General features: G+C 41.5%; 1 protein-coding gene across 1 annotated transcript; it reads right to left on the bottom strand.

Moving 5' to 3' along the window:
• Nucleotides 1–140: 140 nt before the first annotated feature.
• dstyk (dual serine/threonine and tyrosine protein kinase) lies at nt 141–18,996 on the bottom strand. The gene is made up of 14 exons (XM_035631145.2): nt 15,340–18,996; nt 13,607–14,016; nt 9,677–10,183; nt 9,330–9,525; nt 7,975–8,213; nt 7,428–7,511; nt 7,150–7,326; nt 4,381–4,510; nt 3,856–4,012; nt 3,361–3,493; nt 3,106–3,219; nt 2,120–2,234; nt 1,751–1,885; nt 141–767 (listed from the first exon to the last, which is right to left on the bottom strand). Exons 1-14 carry the CDS (start codon nt 15,533–15,535, stop codon nt 580–582), a joined length of 2,781 nt encoding a protein of 926 aa, XP_035487038.1. The 5' UTR covers nt 15,536–18,996; the 3' UTR covers nt 141–579.
• Between the last annotated feature and the right edge of the window lie 678 nt (nt 18,997–19,674).

Consider the following 19,674-nt stretch of genomic DNA (forward strand, 5'->3'; position numbering starts at 1 on the left):
CATGTAACTAAAAGAGAAACATAACATATGCAACCGTGGATGATGTGATGGAAGTCGGCATGGCTTTGTTTTTACAAAATATTGTTAAAACCTTCTCACCTGAGACCAAAGTTGCAGTAATAACCCCACACTAGCTTATATAATTTGTTGTAACAGATCATTTTATTAAAAAAAAATGTTTTTTTTATAGATGCAGAAATGTTCAGTTTAAATACAATCTAAAATTAATCTTTTATATTTTTTTTTCATAATACAGGGACTTGACTATTTTTTAAAACAATTTGCATCTAGTTACAATTATATGACCAAGTAGCGATTAGCACGACGGCTACAACAAAAGCATTTTGTAGTTTGTATACAAATACACACGGCACAAACAATAAAACACATTTGCAAACGTCTGGTCTGTACCAACTCCTCATAAATAAAGTAAATCCAACAGCCTCGAACAAGGAGGACATTTTTCATTGGTCACCTGCTCCACAGTAATTCTCTGCTCAGCTCTCCATAAATACATCAAAAATACTTTTCTGATCAGAAAATCCCTATCACACGCGTGTTAGTTTGTTTGGAGTGTTTTCAGTTTGAGTCATCTAGGCTGCTGCTTTTCTGTTCGGAGCCAGAGTTGCAGAGCCGGACCATGATGCTCTGCAGGCTGGGCTCCACGATACCGAGCAGTGGCCTCTGGGAGGGGTCCCCGTTCCAGCAGGCCTCCATCAGCTGCCAGCACTCCTCGTCGAAACTGGACAGCCGTTCTGGTCTGGCACCTGGAGGCGACACGCACATGAGTGAGTCTCTGGCCCAGACACACAACTACAAACAACAGTGCGTCTTTAGATAGTTAACTTCAAGGCTTCACCATGAAGACATATTTTCTCATTTGTAGAGATCCGCATCAGGCAGACTGTGTACTTAACACTTATGTCAGGAAACAGTTGCGAGGATTTATTTGGTTCAAACAAACTCTGGCGACTAGGCCTGTTCAGGTCAGTTCATCAGGGTTGGTGATCAAAAATGGACTAAATAACTGGACCAAAACTGTTTGTGACGTGAAAAACAAAAAAGTACAACTGCAGGGTTTCGTAATGACAGGTTTGTGATTTAGAATTGAATCCAAAAGCAAAACTAGTATTAAATCCATATTCTGACCATGAAGTGTGAAGGAAGCAATTACGTGAGTGATGTTTATTTTACCTCATTATTCTAAAACTGCTTTAAGACCGGCACTGGAGTCGGGACATTTGTAATACAACAGTGTAATTCAACAGTTCTGCAATAAACTGCCTTTGTGAAGGTTTTTATGTTCATTTTTATTTTAACTGTTTTACGATCAACTTTATAATCATTGTCTGCCATTTACACCCTGTGTCAGTGTTTTTTCCACATCATGCAAAGAAAGTGAAAAGCAGTTAAAACTGCAGAGTTGAGTGTGTCTGTCCTCCTCTGTGTACTTTGGCATTTCCTCGTTAAACACTGAATGACTCAGAGATGCCACAGCAGTATCCCTGAAATATTTCAGTATAAACTTCCACTTTTTTAAATTCTTTTTCTCTTCACTGCATTTGTTATTATTCAACACATAAGCTCCAAGTTTCAGCCTCGACTAGTGATGATAAACAGTTATTTCTTCATTGATCTGTGACACCAGAGATTATAAAGAAACACGTTGGAGGCATTAAGGTGTAACCGGTGTTTGATTTCCCCCACGTGGAGCCACCGAGCACTTGGTGCAAGATAAAGTGTTCTGTACCTTTTTTAACATTTGTCCAGAGCTGGTCCTTGCTGGAGCACTTCTCAAAGGACTCTGGGAGTTTTACGGAACCGGTGCAGAGGTACCAGAAAAGGATCCCAAAGGCGTAGACGTCAACGGAGTTATCATACTTTCCTGTCAGGAGAAGAGGAAACCTTACAAAGAGGTTTGACTTTGGCATAAAGATGTAACGGCCTAACGGTTGTGTAACAGGGTTGTCCCCTTAAGTAAATAATGACATAAACATTTTTTTCGGCCACTGGTAGACATTCTTTCAGACAGTTCTGACCAATTAAACTGTTTGAAGTTGAACCTCAGGACCTGCTGCATGATGTAATTATGGACGGAGTGACTGCTCAGTAATCGTACCTGTAAACAGCTCTGGAGCCATGTGGATGGGAGTTCCTACGATGCTACCAGACATCATGGCCTCTGGTTTACAGAAGCCAAGGTCAGTGATCTTTGCCCGATTTTGTTTGTCCAGCTAGAAGAATAAAAGAAAGAGAGGGCAGCTTGTTTGGTCAAGTAGAAAAAAAAGATATCGGTGTATTTTTTTCATGGAAAGAAAGAAAACGCAATTTTGAACCGGTGTTATTTGATGAACACAGCTTTTACTGTGACGTCGCCTTTATTACTACTTTTCAGATGATGAAAAATATATGATATTGTTTTTAATTAAATTATTTAAAAGGTTGATTATCAATTATCAACATTTGGACATTGTTAACTGCTGTTAAAGTATAAATCTTACAATGTGTAATTTGGACAAGGACTATTGTCCTTGTTATTGTGAAGGATGTAGGTTTTATTTATTTTTCATTTTCATCATCAAGTGCTGAAGCAAATTAGCAATCTACAGACAGATAAAATAGACTAGAATAGATTTATTGTCATTATATTGTACAAAATACAAGGGAATTAAGAGTGCTTATCCTGGTTGGTGGAATACAATTTAGAACAATTAAGTTAAAAAGATCAACAGTATAGTTAAAAATTATTTATTAATATAATCAATATAAAGTGCCATAGTCAGCAGATGGGAGAGCAAAGAGCCAATGCTCTCATGTTTTTAACTGATTTTTGATTTTGATAATCGGGTTTTATAAAATAGACCACATTAGTTTATTTGAAAGTCCATGTAAATAAATAAATAAATGAATGAATAAAAACAAATAAGAGCAATAAAAAATAAAAACTGGACTAAAAAACATTTCGTTTTTCTAGAGCTTCTGATATGTTGGTGTTTAGCACATCCCTACAAATCAATCATATGAAGTGTTGTGATACAGCAAACATCTGGAAAACCTTAACAGAATCCATTCGTCATGGTCAACTGGAAATTGGTTGAAACTCACCAGAACATTTTTTAGCTTAATGTCTCTGTGCAGGAGACCCTGACTGTGCAGGAAGCGGATCCCCTCCACCACATCTAGTGCGATCAGAAGTCTGTCCCTCAGCGACAAACCAGCCTGCCACAGAAGAACCGGGGTGACGCGTTAAAACAGAGAGGGGAGAGGAAATATAAAGGGCTGCAGAGGGAGAGTAAGATTTTAACACTCTAATAAAACAACAATACGTTTCCTCTTCCATCCACTGGACTATCAAGTCACCTTCAAGCCTGTGTAGAGGTCTCTGTGCAGCCGCTCCATGATGAGCAGTACAGCAATGCTGGAGCCGCCTCCGTAGGTGTAATCAATCACAGAGCCGTGCAGGTCGACGAGCCGCTCATGCTTGGGCAGGGACCTGAACCGACACACACCCAAAGACACGCAATATTAATCTAAGTCTCCTTTGTCCGCTTGAAGGCAGCCACAATGGCCTGCCTTCCTCAGACTTATGTCAGTCAGAGCAGACGAGCTTAAATGAGACATGTTGACTTGTTGACGTGCGGAGAACAGCCTCAAGGCTTTAACAGTCAACAGTGTTTTGTTAAGTTGGGTGGAGTTTGATTTTTCCCATGCTCACCTGCGAGTCAGTGAAATACACCAACAACTTTGATGAGCGTTGATCTCAACACCCACAGCAGTTTGGTGTGAAGGATTTCAATGACTTTGGAGCTGTTGTAACACTTTTGTTTAGGTTTAAACTTACTCATACTAACTCACCTTGTGTAGTGAAACTCTAAAGCCAAGTCGTTCCAGTGTTTATCGTCAGGCGGTACCACAGACTTTAATGCACATGGGTAGTGTCCTCCCCAGCTGTCACACAAGTACACCACTCCGTACTGACCCCGACCCAACTCTCGACCAAGCTTTGGCTTGCCTGTCAGAAGAAATTGCATTACTATTATTTTTTGGGCCTCAAAGTGTAAAAAGGGTCTGAAAATAGGTTACAGAGTTTTCAAAAAAAGAAAGAAAAAGTCTGTATGTCTATGTTCAATTTTTCATTTTTCTCTTCTCAGTATATTGATGGGGTTTGATATTATGAGTCTCAATGTCTCTCTAAATCACATTGTTCTTAAAAGTGCCACTCAACTTAAAGATGCATTTTGCAAATAAGTCTGGAGGGGATATTTAATGAAACCAGCATCACAAATGGCCATGTGCAAGAGATTCAATTGACAAAAAAAAGGTTTAGTTTTCCAGAGTGTGACTGCAGTTAACAAAGGGAGGGTTTTGGTGGTGACTCACCATGCAGCAGAACATCCCGGAGGGAGCGGCTCTCCAGAGACAGACGAGCCAGTCGAGGGGCGTGGTCCTTCCTCACGCGCAGCCACAGATCCTCGGTGCGCTCCAGTCGTCCGGTGTGACCCTCCTCCAGCTGCAAACACGTTACATAGTATGGTGGTGAGTATTAAGAGCTGTGACCAGCTGCCAAATGACTGGTGTCTTTTGTTAAGTTGTTTCATTTTTCAAGATGATTTAGTATCCTGATGTAACTTACTGTTATGGGTCTTTTTTTTTTGTAGTAAAGTGGTTGCTTTACAGTTTGAGATTTCATTTAATTGAAAAAGCACTCTTCAGCTTCAGAGTCCAAGCATACTGTATATGTAATGTGAGCTTCAAAATATATATATATATATATAATCCATGGTCTTTGTTAAAACTGTCTTCTTCATATTAAAAAAGGAAAAAATGGCAACCAAACAACTCAGTGTGAACTAAATGATAGGACATTGCCTTTTCAAGAAATGGATGGAACCACACTAATATTATTCAGAGACTATATGCCCTCAAGGCTCCATAGCTTTGACTTTGAACTACACAATTACCACAACCAAAGATTCTCACCCCTGTCTGTCTGTCTGTTTGTTTGTTTGTTTGTCAGGAAGGATTATGCAAAAACAACGGAAAAAATGTCAATGGAAATTAGTGGAAGTATGGGACAAGACAGAACCCATTAAATTTTGGGTTTGATCCAGCAAATTTTTTTTGCAGTAGGGCAGTTTGTTTGTCCTTGGCATTTTCACAAATTTCCCAGGTAACAAAACATGGATCTTGATTGAATTTAAGGCGACGGTCGGGCCTTGGCGATGGTATCATTGTAGTTGAAACATCAAGAGCCGTGCATTATTCTCTTGCACTGTTAAAGAAAATTTTAAAATAAATTCCAGGGTATGCCCCAAAAGTAGTTTCTCATAATCCTGCTGAAAAACAAACAAACCAATAGACAGGGGCGAAAACATAACCTCCTTGGCAGAGGTAACTACAGGTCAGCTGCGATGTCGTCATCGTCATTTGTCAAGATAGTTCAGTGCACAGTTGTGAGCACAAGGAGTTGCTCCAGGAACGATGACTGTTTTCATACACTGACCCCACGAGGTTCACGGCTGTTTGCTTTGTGCACAGCAGGAACAGAGACAACATGAGCACAGACATATTCTCATGTGACTTTACATATTACTGTCATGCACCTTTCACCATTAATAATCTTTAAGTTGCAAGAGAAGTAAAACAAATTTGTGAACAAGTACTGTACATTAGAACCTGTGCGCTGACTTGAGCAGGAACACTTACTTGTTAAATTGATCAATCATCAGAACATTAATGTGCAAACTATTTGTTTTAGTTTCTCCATTGTGATTATTCTCATGTTTTTCCTATTTATGCATCTTTGCTTGGACCAATGCTTGGATCTGACACTATGACTATCACAAAATATTACACATGCATATGACATATTTATAAATATATATACATACATACATACGTACGTGCGTGTGTGTATATACATATACATATACATATACATATACACTCACACGCACACACACACACTATAGACATACATACATACATACATACATACATACGTGCGTGTGTGTATATACATATACATATACATATACATATACACTCACACGCACACTATAGACATACATACATACATACATACATACATGCAGACCCAAACTGGTTGGTACAGGCCAGAGTTTTCATCTTTATAACCCTACTTGTTTTACATAGTCTACTTGTTTTTCTGGTATTTCCAACAAGAATGTGACAGAATAATGTTGCTAGGATTATGTGACTGCAATACTCTCAATCGCACAGTCAGATATAAAACTAGATTAATACTCAACACCACCCCGTCTATAAGACTGTCACACTTTATCAGTGTGTTTGTGTAAATGCACAAAAATGTAAGAACTTGTGAGCATGAAAACGTCATCAGAGAACGTTATGAAGAGAAACACATTGGAGTGAAGCATGAGCTGTGCCAAGCCGGAGGCTGCATCCACACTGTGTTTACGCATGACGTCCGTATTACTGCAGATCTTTTGAGCAACAAGATACTTTTGGATACAATGACGCAAACGGTCTCAACGGTCCCGACTCCACTACCAGGGGAAAGCAAATTACAAGCATTCACTGACAGTTCCGCGTCGTCATTGATCCCAGCAAATGCATTAGTGTGGACGAGTGACAACAAACAAAAGCCACCTATAGAGATGTGACTGAAGCTCATTGTAGAAATGTCATACCTTGTAGGCGTTAAAAGTAAGATCATAAAAGCCTGAGGAATGAATTAAAAGTTAATTCCAACCAATCAATAATACAAAGGTTATGAATGGCTTTCAACCCATTCTGATGAATCAGGAGGGAATCAATAACATACTCATTTAAATCAGTAACAAAGCTGTGAATTCCCAAGTTTTTTCCCCAACAATTAATGCTCATGCTAATCAGCCAATACTTCACACAAATTGCCATCTCACACACTAGTGGAAGACACTCCCACCTACTCTCCACATCTGTATAATGAATGCACAACCCTGTAAACACTTGCTGTTGGTGCTACTTCCACCATGTCATGGGTCCAAGGGAAGAATTCCCTGCTCTTACTTTTCACCATTGCCATTTCTCCGTCATAGTATTTTCTGTAACTAAGTAGTTAGTTGAAAGAGGGATGAGGAATTAAAAGAAAAAAAGGCAGTAAAGATGAGAGAGCAAGTAAACCTGGCGCAGAGATGTTGCAAAGGCCTCATGGGAGCTGTTGAGACGAGTTCTGAACTGGGAGCAGATGCTTCGGGCCAGTTTGGCAGCACTGAGGCTTTCTATGGCGTCCTGGGCCACTTTCCGCTTCCACTCTGGAGTGATGGCAGGAGGGTTCACAAATGTTATCCTGTGGATTATCTAAGAGCAACACAGAGGGTGAAATGATTAAAAACATAATTTTTAGTCACCATTCAGCATATATTTTGATACTCCAAGATTGAATATTTGAGACAATAAACCTGTTTGATTTGCTCCCAGAAGAGACGTGTGACAGAAGATCCAGAGTGAAAGGTGACCTCCACATGATAGGCTGCGTTTAATAACTGTGACATATGAGAAAAAAAACCTGTGAATGTCGAGATGCCAGTAAATTTCACATATCAGTCTAGGGGCTTCTGACACTGAAGGCAAGCCGAGTTGATGGAGACTAAAATGTCACTTGTATTTACTGGAAAACCATTTTGTTTTCCTGATCATTTGCTTTGACCCTACGATGATCCCTGTGTTCTGGTTTAGTTTCCTACAATACTATGATTTCGCACTTAGGTTTAAATGGTTAAATGAAGATAAGAGAGAGAGAACAGAGCTTGTCAGTAAGCTGAAATGTTTAACACTTTAATCAGTTTCTGATTCAAGTTTTCCCAATAAACATCAGGAATTTGTATTTCTGACGTCAGTCAAATCTTTCTGCTCACATTTAATAATAATAATGATAATAAATTTCATTTAATCATCTGCTCACATTACATTTCTTCACACTACACAAGGTTTGTGTTTAATGCACACCTGTTTGAGGTGATTGGAAGTGATATTGTGGACATATGAGTCGGTGGTCGACTTCTCCAGACTGTTGAGGCATCGTTCCAGAGTTCCTACAAAGCTCTCCCTCAGATAGTCCACAGAGCTGATCAGCTTATTTGCCACGGCCTGATTCAAACGGACCACGATGAGCTCCTGGATCTGGTGGATGCAAGATTTGATCTCCTTTGACGTAACAGGCTCTCCATTAGTTGTTACAATGACGTCTGCGGTCGAAAAAAGAAAGTCATTTGTGAGGTTAAGCCAATGAGCAAACAGAAATTATTGATCAAATATGTAGTGCTTCAACATACATAGCTGTCCAATTACGGCTTTTATTTTATATCAATGGGTCTCATGAAGCATGTAAATTCCTAATACTAGCACCATTTCATACACCAGATGAAGCAAATCCTTCAATGCAAGTGAAATATACATACAATGTTCATTCAATAAAGGTTCCTTATGCAAACTGAGGACCTAAAGGATAGAGGGTGTGTGCTGTACAGGTTGTAAAGCCCCTTGAAACAGTTTTGTGATTTTGAGCTACATGAATAAATTTGTCTTGACTTGAACTGATGTGTTGAGTTTTTGACCACTATTACTACTGAGTAGTTGTTTGTGATGAAATGCACCATTCACACTATTCCACTGATCTAAAGGGGAAGCAAGGTGTAGTGGTGCATCTTTGCAGGAAAATGCGAGGAAGAAATTTTATAGGATTTAACTATGGATGGAAACATTGCAAAATATATATTTTAACGTTTGTTAGAGATCAGGGATACACAGGTGTTTTCGAAGGCGACACTGAAAACGCTGAACATAAACGAAAACTTTAACAGTAAAATCCACAGAGCACCTTTAATTCTTTGTGTCAGAGCCGTCTCGCTTTACCAGAATCAGTAGAATTAGAGAGAGAAACGACTGTTTACACCCAATGTTATTCTGGTAAGAGTGGGGGAAAGATGAGTAGGTTTCTGACCATCGCATGACTCATTTTCCAAACTGATTGAAGAAAAAATGGCGTAATATTAAAACACCTGACTCTGATTAGTGTGCCAAGCGTCAGCTATTTTCTTTAACAGACAGATAATAAAGAGGGCATCCTGTCTTATTAAATTGAAGATGTGAGTGCAAAATAAATAAGGCATGTGTGCTCATTGTTGAATAATCAAATAGGGAACCACTGAATCAAATTTACTGGGGTCTATACAAAGTCTATCACAGCAAATCACATGTCCAGCTACAACCAAAAGTTGAAATATGTAACTGGATAATATACTTCCAATTCTATCCATCAAAACTTGCCTTGTGGCATTTATCCTGGGGGGTTCCTCACTAACCTGTAAACTCCAGGTTGGCAGCGTCCTCCAGCAGCTGCTCTTTCATGCTGCCGAGCGTCTCCACAATCATCTCCTTCATCTCTTCCTGTTTGCGGTTAGCGATGGCCATAAGGGAGGTGAATAGTTCACCCTCTTTCTCCCGGGTGTACTCCAGCCTGCGCGGTGTGATCTGCAGGTCCCTCTGCATGTCAAAGGCCTGCAGGGAAGTGGAGAAGAAAGGACAAAGGTCTTTTTTCTTTTTCTTTTGGGGGGGGGGGGGGGGGGGGGGGGGGGGGGGGGGTGGTAATAAATCAGTAAAACAATCACAGTGTACAGATGAACCATGCTAGGAGGCAACATCCTCTAACCTGGTTGATGAAAAGGTCTAGACAGCGACAATGTATCCCATTAAGCAGACTGGCAGCCTCCACCTGCTGGTTTTGAAGCACTTGGCGAGCAAATGGCACCAGCAACCGATGCAGTCTCTCAAAAGCCTCACCCAGTGTGCTCTGGGGCTTGGCACCTGGGGCGGACACATGTGTAGGGGCGCCACAGGAGCAGTTTCCTGTCGGGCTATTGAGGAAGCCGAGGGACAGCAGCTGCTTATGCAGGGAACTCTTCTCCCTCTCTTTCTCCTTCTCCGCATGGCGGCCAGGTTCTGGAGAGGCTGCTGGCATGGTGTTAGGGATTCGAACAAAACAGATGGGAAAGGAGAGCAGCTCTTTGACTTTCCAGAGTTCAGCCACCTGCTCTGTGCTTAACGTGTCCTGGTTGATGGCATAGAGTATTATGGGGATCACACTGCGAGTGCAGTCTTCCAGGGCCTCTTCTATGGGCTGGACACTTGGACAAGGCACCACCATGACCTTTGCTTCCTGTAAACAAATCACAAAAGGTTAACTTCATTCCAAAGAAAACTAGTGTATGTACAGGCAATAATTAGGAAATGTGGTTCCATGAAAAGTCCAAATCCAAAAGTTTCACATTAACACAGAGTGAAAACTCTAACAAGCAGGATAAATTGATATCTATAAATTATACACAGCTATAATCCTAATTTTTATAATGAGAATAGATGAGATCACTGTCTAATATGAAAGGTGTCACCTTAGTTGGTTTAGTAATAGTTATGACTAGCTTGTGAAAATAGTGGAGCATTTAACAGCTTAAGCCAGATACTTCCACCAGGAGTTGGTGGAGACCCAATTGTGAGCAAAAAACAGAGAATTCTGGACCTATACTCATCAAGTGGCCAGAAACACAACTCCAAATAAAAGACGATGCGTCCTTGCGTCTGCTGCCTGGTTATGTAAACAGGCAACTGTTTGCTTAAAAGTCAGATAGCAATTACTATATCATCAGTTTATACGTGGAATATATTTCAGGCAATTGGAGTTTTCCAACAGATTTATGCCAGTGTAGAAGGAAAGAAAAACACATTCAAAGTTTATCACATGCTCCTTCTATTTCTGGACTCAAAATGACACATAAATATTTGTGGTGGTCTTGGGAATGTCTGTGACATAGCAGAAAAAATGACAGTAGTAAAAAAAACTAAAAAAAACTTTGCTCGACCCCTGCTGAATAACAACATTAACAAAACTAGACTCACAGAGAGCTTGGGAGCGAGAGAGACCATGACAGGGAAAAAGTCAGCGGCAGAAATGACCCACAGCTACACAAAGGAGACAGTCAGTCCTGTCTCCAAGACACAAGAGAGCGCAGCCCATTGGAGCAGTGTCTTTTGAACAAAGATCGCCTGCAAACATTTGCTCACAACCAGTCAAAATCAGTACACTGTTTGAATTGCCCTGCTGCAGACTATTTTTACACGACGCTCCAAGAGAATGTTTGTGGGTTATTTTGACGCCACTGTTTTGTTTTTTCATATGGCTCTAAAACGTGTCAGTAAGAGCTCGCATTGCTGCTCCCATCTGACCCAGTTAAATTATCACTTTCATCTTTTATCATATTTATAGGGTGGCTGCAAACAGGAACACTCGTTTTCCACATCAATTTCTCCTGGTCAGATCTTGGAGCCCCATCAAATTTTGATGTTTTATTTGATTCTGGCCTTAGTTTGGATTCTTCCAAATTAACTTAATTCCAAAGATCAAATCTTTCCGATCATCCAAGGACTTACACAGCGTTGTCCATGCCTTTATTTCTTTCACAGCTAGATTTACTCAGGCTTCCCTACATTGCCTTCAACTGGTCCGAAATGCTGCTGTTAGGACTATCACTAGTTCAAGAAAATATAATCTTAGAAAACCAATTGTTGCCTCTTTTCATTGTTTGTCCATATTCTTATTTAAATTTATTGCATTTTAAGGCTTTCCACAATCAGCCCCCGTATTTACCAGCTCGTCATCATTGATCAGCCAATAGTTGACTTTTGGTAGTTCCCAGAACCCAATTGGTGACTGAAGTCTACTGTGCTTTTTCAGTCCGGGCCCCCAAACTCTGGAATGAGATTTTTTTTTTCTCCATCTGATTTAACTGTTGTTTTTAATCCTTTTCTAACTTTAATAATAGATGTGCTATACAATAAAGTTCGTCATTATTTTTATCATCATAACATCACAGGTCTTTGTTGACAAGCAGACTGTCCTATGTGAATTCACAGAGTACTGGCAATGAACATAACAGAATATGTACCTCAAGGAATTTTAGAAACACGGCGATAGGTTAGCACCCTTGACGTCCTTGTGGTCACTGTGTGGTTAAGTTGAGGTGGGTAAACCCAGGGCTGAAGAGAAGTTAATTAGCAAGTCGGTTCTCGTGTGCTGGCCTCTAAAGGCAGGGTGCTGTGATTGTGGCAGGAGTGTGTGAATACCACAGTGAGCAGAGAGATTCTGTGCCTTCATTTAATCCCGCCTAAACATGTTAACACCTTATTCATTCAGCAGATACCCAGAGAATGGCAGCTTTAGTTTATTACTTGGAGGAAAATATATAAATTCCTAACTATTCAAATTATGAAAATATTATTACTTAAACTGTAGATCAATTTTTAAAAAAACATCTTCAAATAAATTAAGTCCAAGATCCCACTTATTTGTCTATTAGCTAAGTGAGGTCCAATGAGGTGTCGAACCTTTTGACTACAGGTCCAAAACTTTTTGACGGACCAAGAAGCGAGTGATGCAAAATACATAAAATGTATTTCACCAAACAAGGTTTAAAAATGTAGTAACACATTCAAAATATAACATTGTCAAACACGTCATACATGAGAAGTAACATGTTTATGTGTAAAAATATATGTAAAAAGTTCTGAACAGAATATTTTTATAACACAGCCCACCCCAAATCTTGATTTGAAAAAAAAAAAGATAATAATAATAATACGGAATTTCCCAGTTTGGGATCAATAAAGTTCATCTGTTTATCTATCTAAGAAGAAAAAAAAGAAAAAGTTGTTTGTGTTTTTTTGTGACCGTATGAACAACCAGTGTCCCAGAATTCAGATGCAACCATCATCACAGAAAAGGGTCCCAGTCATGTGAACTGCACCAGACCAGTGGCATTACATAAGAGCGCTGGGCGGATGGGCTGCCCTGAGGCAGAGCTAGGCCTAGTTTCTGGGACTGTGTGATGCTCGCTGAGGGGCCTTGGTCTAAAGGATTAAAGGCTAATTTCCACGTGTGATACGTGATAAGGAATGACTACAATCCTCACACAGTGCTAAATCAATTTCTCTCCCACAAGATCTTCAGGTTGCACTAGCCAGACGGCACCACTTTGTTCGACAATTCTTACAACAATTTGTAACCAGTGACCTGCGAGTCTGTTTAGGAGAAAGGTGACTGGAAAATAAGGTTTTCCTGAAGTAAGTGTGAGAACACAGGAAATAATCAGCTCTGCTCAGTAATCTGTTTGTGAGCTAAGCCATGTGTGAATAACAAGGCTGGTTCAAGCCAGAGACAAAGATGAAATTCATCTTTATTTTTGTCCTGGGCAACGGCTGGAAATACCAACACACAAAAAATGAACACACACTTAGGGACGGGCCATGTGAAAGAAATTAGTGTCATTATTTCTTCCTTTTTTTGGTCCAGTACACATCAACATGATCTTGCAATCCATTCACCTCTCCCAAAGATAATGCAGTGAGCTGAGCAACACGGTCATATCATCCTGCTCTAGACAGTGTGAGTAAAAGTATGAGAGCTCATGATGAGGACACAAAGCAACGGCAGTGTGGACCAATACATCATACAGGGAATGGCTGAATGTTGTCAACTCTTTATTATGGGACACAGTTTAAGAATGGTAGCCCTGTATCTGAGGCCTACCTGTAGCAGTGGGTGATAAAGGGTGATCTCCAGCTCCGCCAGCCTGTGTGCTGGGTCCTCACATTCCTCGTGGATCTCCAGGTCCTCCCTGGGCACTGTATCCCAGCGGCCACAGTTAGCCGCCAGCTGGTGCACCAGCTCATACTGGCCCGGAAGAGCCAAACTGAGCCGCGTCTGTCTCCCATGGGTGAAACACAGCTTCCGCCTCTTGCACACAGTGCCCTGGACTCCTTCACAAGCCTCACCAGCCTCGGGGCCCAGCGGCAGCAGCCTCTCCCCCAGCAGGCAATTGAGCAGCTGGTAACGGGCAGCGCAGTCCTGGCCCAGTATCACGATATACGGGGCAGCGCCGACTGTGTTGAGTAAAAACTCTTCCTCGTGGATAGGGAAGGAGATGCAGCTAAGATGGCCTGAGGGGTAGAAGGGGAAAAAATATTGGATTTTAAGAACTGGACTGAGAACAGATCTTGATACAATCCTCAGTAATTCTGAGTCACTGTCTACAAACAGTTATAAAACAAGAAGAGGAGAGAGCATGACCTACTTTATATTCATATCCCAGTGTGTCTTTCTAACAAACACGTGGTTTAACTGTGGCTGTAGCCAATTGACCTACCATGACACGTTAAAGCCCCTTTGATTCAGACCGTCCTGTGCTGAGCATTTGACTGCATGTCCTGTGATCATATAAGGCTGTCAGTGCAGAATCTCTACAATCACAACACTACAGATCAAACCCTATTTTATGATCCTACACCATCATGTGATGTGTATTGTTGTCCAAGAAACCAAGACATTTGTAAAAAAAAAAATGAATCTTGTTAGCAGGTGAAGACATGCGTTTGGCTTTGCCAATGAAAGGCGGGATAATGGTCCCATTTTTCTGTCGACTACGACTAATCTTCGGCTTAACATTGTTCATTCAACACTGGAGGGGGAAACGATTTTGACCTTCTCTGTGGGCAGGACACGAGCAGTGAAGGGAGTAAGCCACTCCGGAGGATGTGACGCATTAGATTTGATCTGCATACCATCAGTGCTGCACGTTTTAATCAATGTTTCATAGAAATAAGCCTTTAAAACCTATTGCTGGGAAAAAAACGGTCACCGTATGGTGGAAAAACAAAATGAAGAAACACTCTCTCACACTCTCTCTCTCTCTCTCTCTCTCTCTCTCTCTCTCACACTCACACACACACACACACACACACACGCAATTAGCGTAAAAGACAAGAATGAGTGCCTATCAGACCTCTGAACCTTTCCATTGTGAAGCAGCTCTGAACCAGCTGAACAGACCCTTTTGTACTTTTGACTTAGTTCAATTCAATATACTGCAGACAAACTCGCTATTTGAATGAATTAGTTGTGCATTTCTCGAGGAAATTAAGATTTCCACCACAACTGACATCCCCATGCCGTCAGCCAGCTATAGTGAGTGCAGAAATCTCAGCATATTTGGAGCACTTAGTCTGCTCATGCTTTTGAAAGGGGGCTTAGTCTCTTTAGTTTTCCCCAAAACCTAATTAATGCATTTTGTTCTCAGTCTCTGTGTTGGTGGACAAATCCCTTGGCAGCAAGGCAACACGTTAGATCTTTCTGTCTGTTGCACTGCAGGACAACAATATTTTAAGTGTAGATATGATTTGACTCAGTGACTGTGACGTGCAGGCGCGGTGCATGCTGGGATATGTTCGGGGGTGTCTGCTGTTGCAGCAGGTGTTCAAACCTACCCGCCTCCAGAGACGCGGAATCCGAGCTCATGGTGGACGCACACGCGTTGCTGTAGTTCTGTCGGATTTCCCGGAAGAATGCGTTGGTCTCCTTCAGGTTCTTCTTCAGCTGTATCGAGTGCTTGTTGTAGCTGTTGAACACCCGCGTCAGCTCCCGCGACAGGGGAGTCATCTTCTGCTGGACGTTTCCCTCCATGGTGTCGTTGTGATGTACAGGTGGAGGGGGGTCCTCCAGTTGAGAGGATCAATCAGTCCTGTTGTCACGCCTTCTTCTTCTTCTTCTACTACTTCTTCTTTCCGTGCCAATTAGCTTGTCGTCATGTCCTTCCACCTGCTCGGACGTGCTGAACCATTCGCCCGTTTCAACCTATCGTGATCATTAGCATGCCAGTAGCATGTGGCTGTGCGGTGTGACGATGCCACTGCTAGCGAGCTCAGCGTCGGGCCGCGACTCGAGATAATCTGTTGCAAACAACAATCGGCTAACAAAGTTACCGCATCCTGGGCCGACCGCCTCGCCGAGGCTGCCAACAAACCGAGGCTAGCAACTGGTGTGCTGACGACGGGACCGACGCGCCCCGGGGGGATCCGTGCTGTGCGACCTAGCTGCGGTCCAGTTAGCTGCTGCTAGCCCGAAGACACCTCCGGTCCGCCCTCGCCTCGGCCTGGCACGGCACACATTGTGCCTTCACTTAACGTTTCACAGCGAGGAGGAGAGAGGAGGAGGAGGAGGAGGAGAGAGGCGGGGGGGGGGGGGGGGGGGGCGACTTTGACAGCTGCCTCTTAATGACAACTACAAACACGAGCGAAAAACTAGACGTCCCCGCGTCCCGGTGACGCTCCGTGGGACCGACTCTGGCCCGGCGGACATCGTCCAACCCCCGGAGGACGACGGCAGCGGTGCTTCTCAAAATGCGGATGTTTCTTTTACCCTCTCGAGGCGGACGGAGATGCAGAGGACGGTCGGCGGTGGCGCAGGGCGAGGTGTGTCCGAACCGAGTCGCATCGCCGAGAGCGAGCAATCAAATCACTGCACAACAGAAAGTCGACCGCACAGAAGTTAGGGAGAGGAAAGGGCGGGGCCCCCGGAGACGCACTGCACTCTGGGAAATGTAGGAGCGTTGAGGCAGACGAGTTGCTACTGTCCAGCATGTGGCTGAGGGATGGCTGTCAGCTTGCCTCAGTAAGTGCAATGTTACTGTTAAAAACAATTGCACACAAAAAAAGCCAAGCTGCAAAAAAATTACGAAAGAGTTGTGTAATAATGCCCAGATTATAGGAACACATGACACTTGAACACATGACTGATTTCACCCTTCACCTCAGGGTCAGGGCCCCTGTGCCAAAAACTTCTCAGGCCCTGATTGATCCCCACTGGACATGAACAATCATTAACACCCCAAACATTCTGAAACCAGCCAGCACCATTACAAACGCTGATGTGATGAGTTGATTAACCACTTTAAAAAAGTGACAGACATCTAATATGTTTTCGAGGTTGTGACGTGTTTGCTGACGTTTCGGAAATGGCCACACAGAGAGTCCACAGAAGTTCATTTTCCATCAGATAAATTAGTTGTAATTTTTGTCGCCCAGAGTTTGTCCTCATAATTCCATAAATGTTTTCTCTCTTACGATGTTATTATGCCTACAATACAGTTGTACTGTTACCAGTTGGCACAGACAAACCCTGCCACACCCACCAGATACCTGGAATGCAGACAGGCAGAAACAGGATGACAGAGGAAAAGGGCAGGGGTAGAGGGGTAAAGACAAGGCAACTGGGCCAGATTCCATGTAATTTAATCCTACATGTTAGAGATTTGGTGACAAAATATTGTTTTGCTCTGCACAGGATTACAAAAGTGTGTGTGATTACCATGCTGAAGCTCTGATTAATGCATCAATGTAGCTGTGGTTCCCTGTGCTTGATGAAGCATGTGCAATGCTTATGAAATGACTTGCAACTTATTGCAAACCATTGACAGCTCATTAAAACTACTGTGTTCTAAAAAGCATGTCCTCATCCCGAGCTTGTACACAACAGCTGGGTAATGTTAACTGACAAACCACACACAGAAAAGGCAATATGGGTTATTTTATCTATGCAGACAAACTTGTTGGGTCATTTTTCCTGCATGGTTATTAGGGGAATATGGTAGTTTTTGTGTAACCCAGCTCAGTGTTTTTGAAAACCAAAAACTTTTCAACAATTCCAACATTGTTAGACACTGAACCCTAAATTACCTAAGACTGCTGTTCTCTTGGTGAATGATCTGTGCCAAAATGGGTGAATGTGACTTGTAGAGTAAAGATTTAATGCAACAAAACATGAAAATTAGAAACTTCAAGAATTTTTTATTTTTGTCGAGTGCATTCACAGTTTTCTGTCTAGTAGTTGCATTCTTCACATTACCTTTTCTCTGATTCTTACATTTTTGACAAATTTGAGAGAACTGTGCAGAAAAATAGGCAACGCAGTGAGCTTCTCCTCTCCAATGTCTTCTCCAGGTATGTGGAAACTTTGGCGGGAAAAATATAGTGTATATATAGTAGCCTTTATACCACATATGCGCAGGGTATGCATCACACATCTGATGCTTTTCTCTTTTAGGGCTTCTGAAGAACTTGATCTGAATGTGCATGACCTGAAATGCTTTGTGAATTACTTTTATCCTGGCAAATTCCTATAAAACATCTGATTTCGAAAAATTTTGTTAGAAAGATAAGATCATTCTTGGGAATTTTTTTTTAATTAGAAACACCTCGGAGTAACTGTCTGTACTAGGAATGAATATATGAATATGGCCCCTGATGGTGGTGGTGATTCAGTGCTTGAGGGAGTCACACTGTAGTAGCACTGGCGGTAGACATGATTGCAGTTCTTATTTTACTATACTGGTAAAAGAGATTGGTCAGCTGCTGCAGGCAATGAGTTGTGTCAGGTAAATGTAATGTAAAAACACAACAATAAATCAATTATTTGAGTGGAGACAGTGTAAAGGATCCAGAGCTCACCAACAAATGTGACAACACTCCTTCTACTTCTACTTTGAGATTCCTTTCAGCAATGAAAAGTGCTCTATAAATGAAATGTATTATTATTATTATTACTACTAAATTGTTTTGTAGAAAAAATGTAGGATTTAGTGTTTGGAGCTTGACCCTTACTTAGTTGGGACTAAAACTCAGCATATGCCTGTTTTAGATATTTAATTCATATCCCTTCATTTTGATTTACTGTCTCATAAGTTTGAATTGTAACTTTTCATTGTTTCTGTTTCTTTTCTGGCAGCTCCCATTAAGTTCCCAAGAGAACGCAGGGGGAGAAAAAATATACAAGAATCATTCATGCTCTCGAAATACAATTAGTTCCATTAAATGGCAAATTCCTTAGTACATATTAACTCCAGTGTATGAATGTGTATGGAACAGGAGCAGCAAATGTCTTTATCTTCCATTGTACATCAGCATGTGAACATAATTGCTGTTGCTAACTGGGCCTTAAAGAAGGGTGGCCATGAGCAAGGGAAGAAATCTTGTTCTCTGTTTTTTTCCCTCTGACTATTCAGTCTATAGATTGATTTGTCCAGTTCAATTTTCCTGAACCACTCATATCTTATTTATTTCTTGACCTCTATATTTTATGTACAATAAACATATTTGAATATTTATCAAAGTTTGTGACAGACTTTTGTCAGACAGAGACATTACAGTGATCCTGGTGTAAAAACAGATCAGCAGTTTGGGGCCTGGTGTCAGGACTCCATGCAGCTAATGAGCCCCCTCTTCTGGCAGACATACTGAATTACACCAGCATATTATATTAGCTGGCAATGGCTATAAGAGTATATATGGTTGATTTCATAAATGTAAAATATTTCACTCACAGTGACAAAACATGTTGATGTTTAATTTAAATATGTGAAAATGTGAACAACACGCACTTTTCAGTCCGACTGATTAGGTCGTCTTTATTTCATTATTTTTCTCAATCGTATTCTTCCAGGATTGCCTGCACTTCAGTCTGCTCCCAGATTACATGAGTATGTGGACCACTTGGTTTTTGCCCCAGACACACTGTCATTGTTTATTCTACTGTATTTCCCCGTTCATTATTATTTTTGTACAGAGTGCTTCTCTGCATGCAGGAGTTAAGGATCACTGGCACACTGCTCCGAAAAACCAGTGGCGAACACAAAGGCTGTGCTTAATGGGTTAGGAGGTCAATTAAGATAGAATGTGTGAGACAGCAGCCAAGTGTCCACTCACCCTGTCCTGACTGACAAGCACTCACTAGCTGTGTCTGATTTAATATTACATTCTACCTACCTC

This window comes from Scophthalmus maximus, chromosome 6 (assembly GCF_022379125.1).
Source record: "Scophthalmus maximus strain ysfricsl-2021 chromosome 6, ASM2237912v1, whole genome shotgun sequence".
In the NCBI taxonomy this organism is placed as follows: Eukaryota; Metazoa; Chordata; class Actinopteri; order Pleuronectiformes; family Scophthalmidae; genus Scophthalmus; species Scophthalmus maximus.

What these genes read in the sequence shown, in the direction of transcription:
- dstyk (XM_035631145.2), bottom strand. Translation starts at nt 15,535, where the DNA reads ATGGAGGGAAACGTCCAGCAGAAGATGACTCCCCTGTCGCGGGAGCTG. An exon ending in TCTGGGAGCAAATCAAACAG is followed by an intron (nt 7,327 to 7,427) that starts GTTTATTGTCTC and finishes TGTTGCTCTTAG; the next exon opens with ATAATCCACAGGATAACATT. An exon ending in TTAGAGTTTCACTACACAAG is followed by an intron (nt 3,494 to 3,855) that starts GTGAGTTAGTAT and finishes GTGTCGGTTCAG; the next exon opens with GTCCCTGCCCAAGCATGAGC.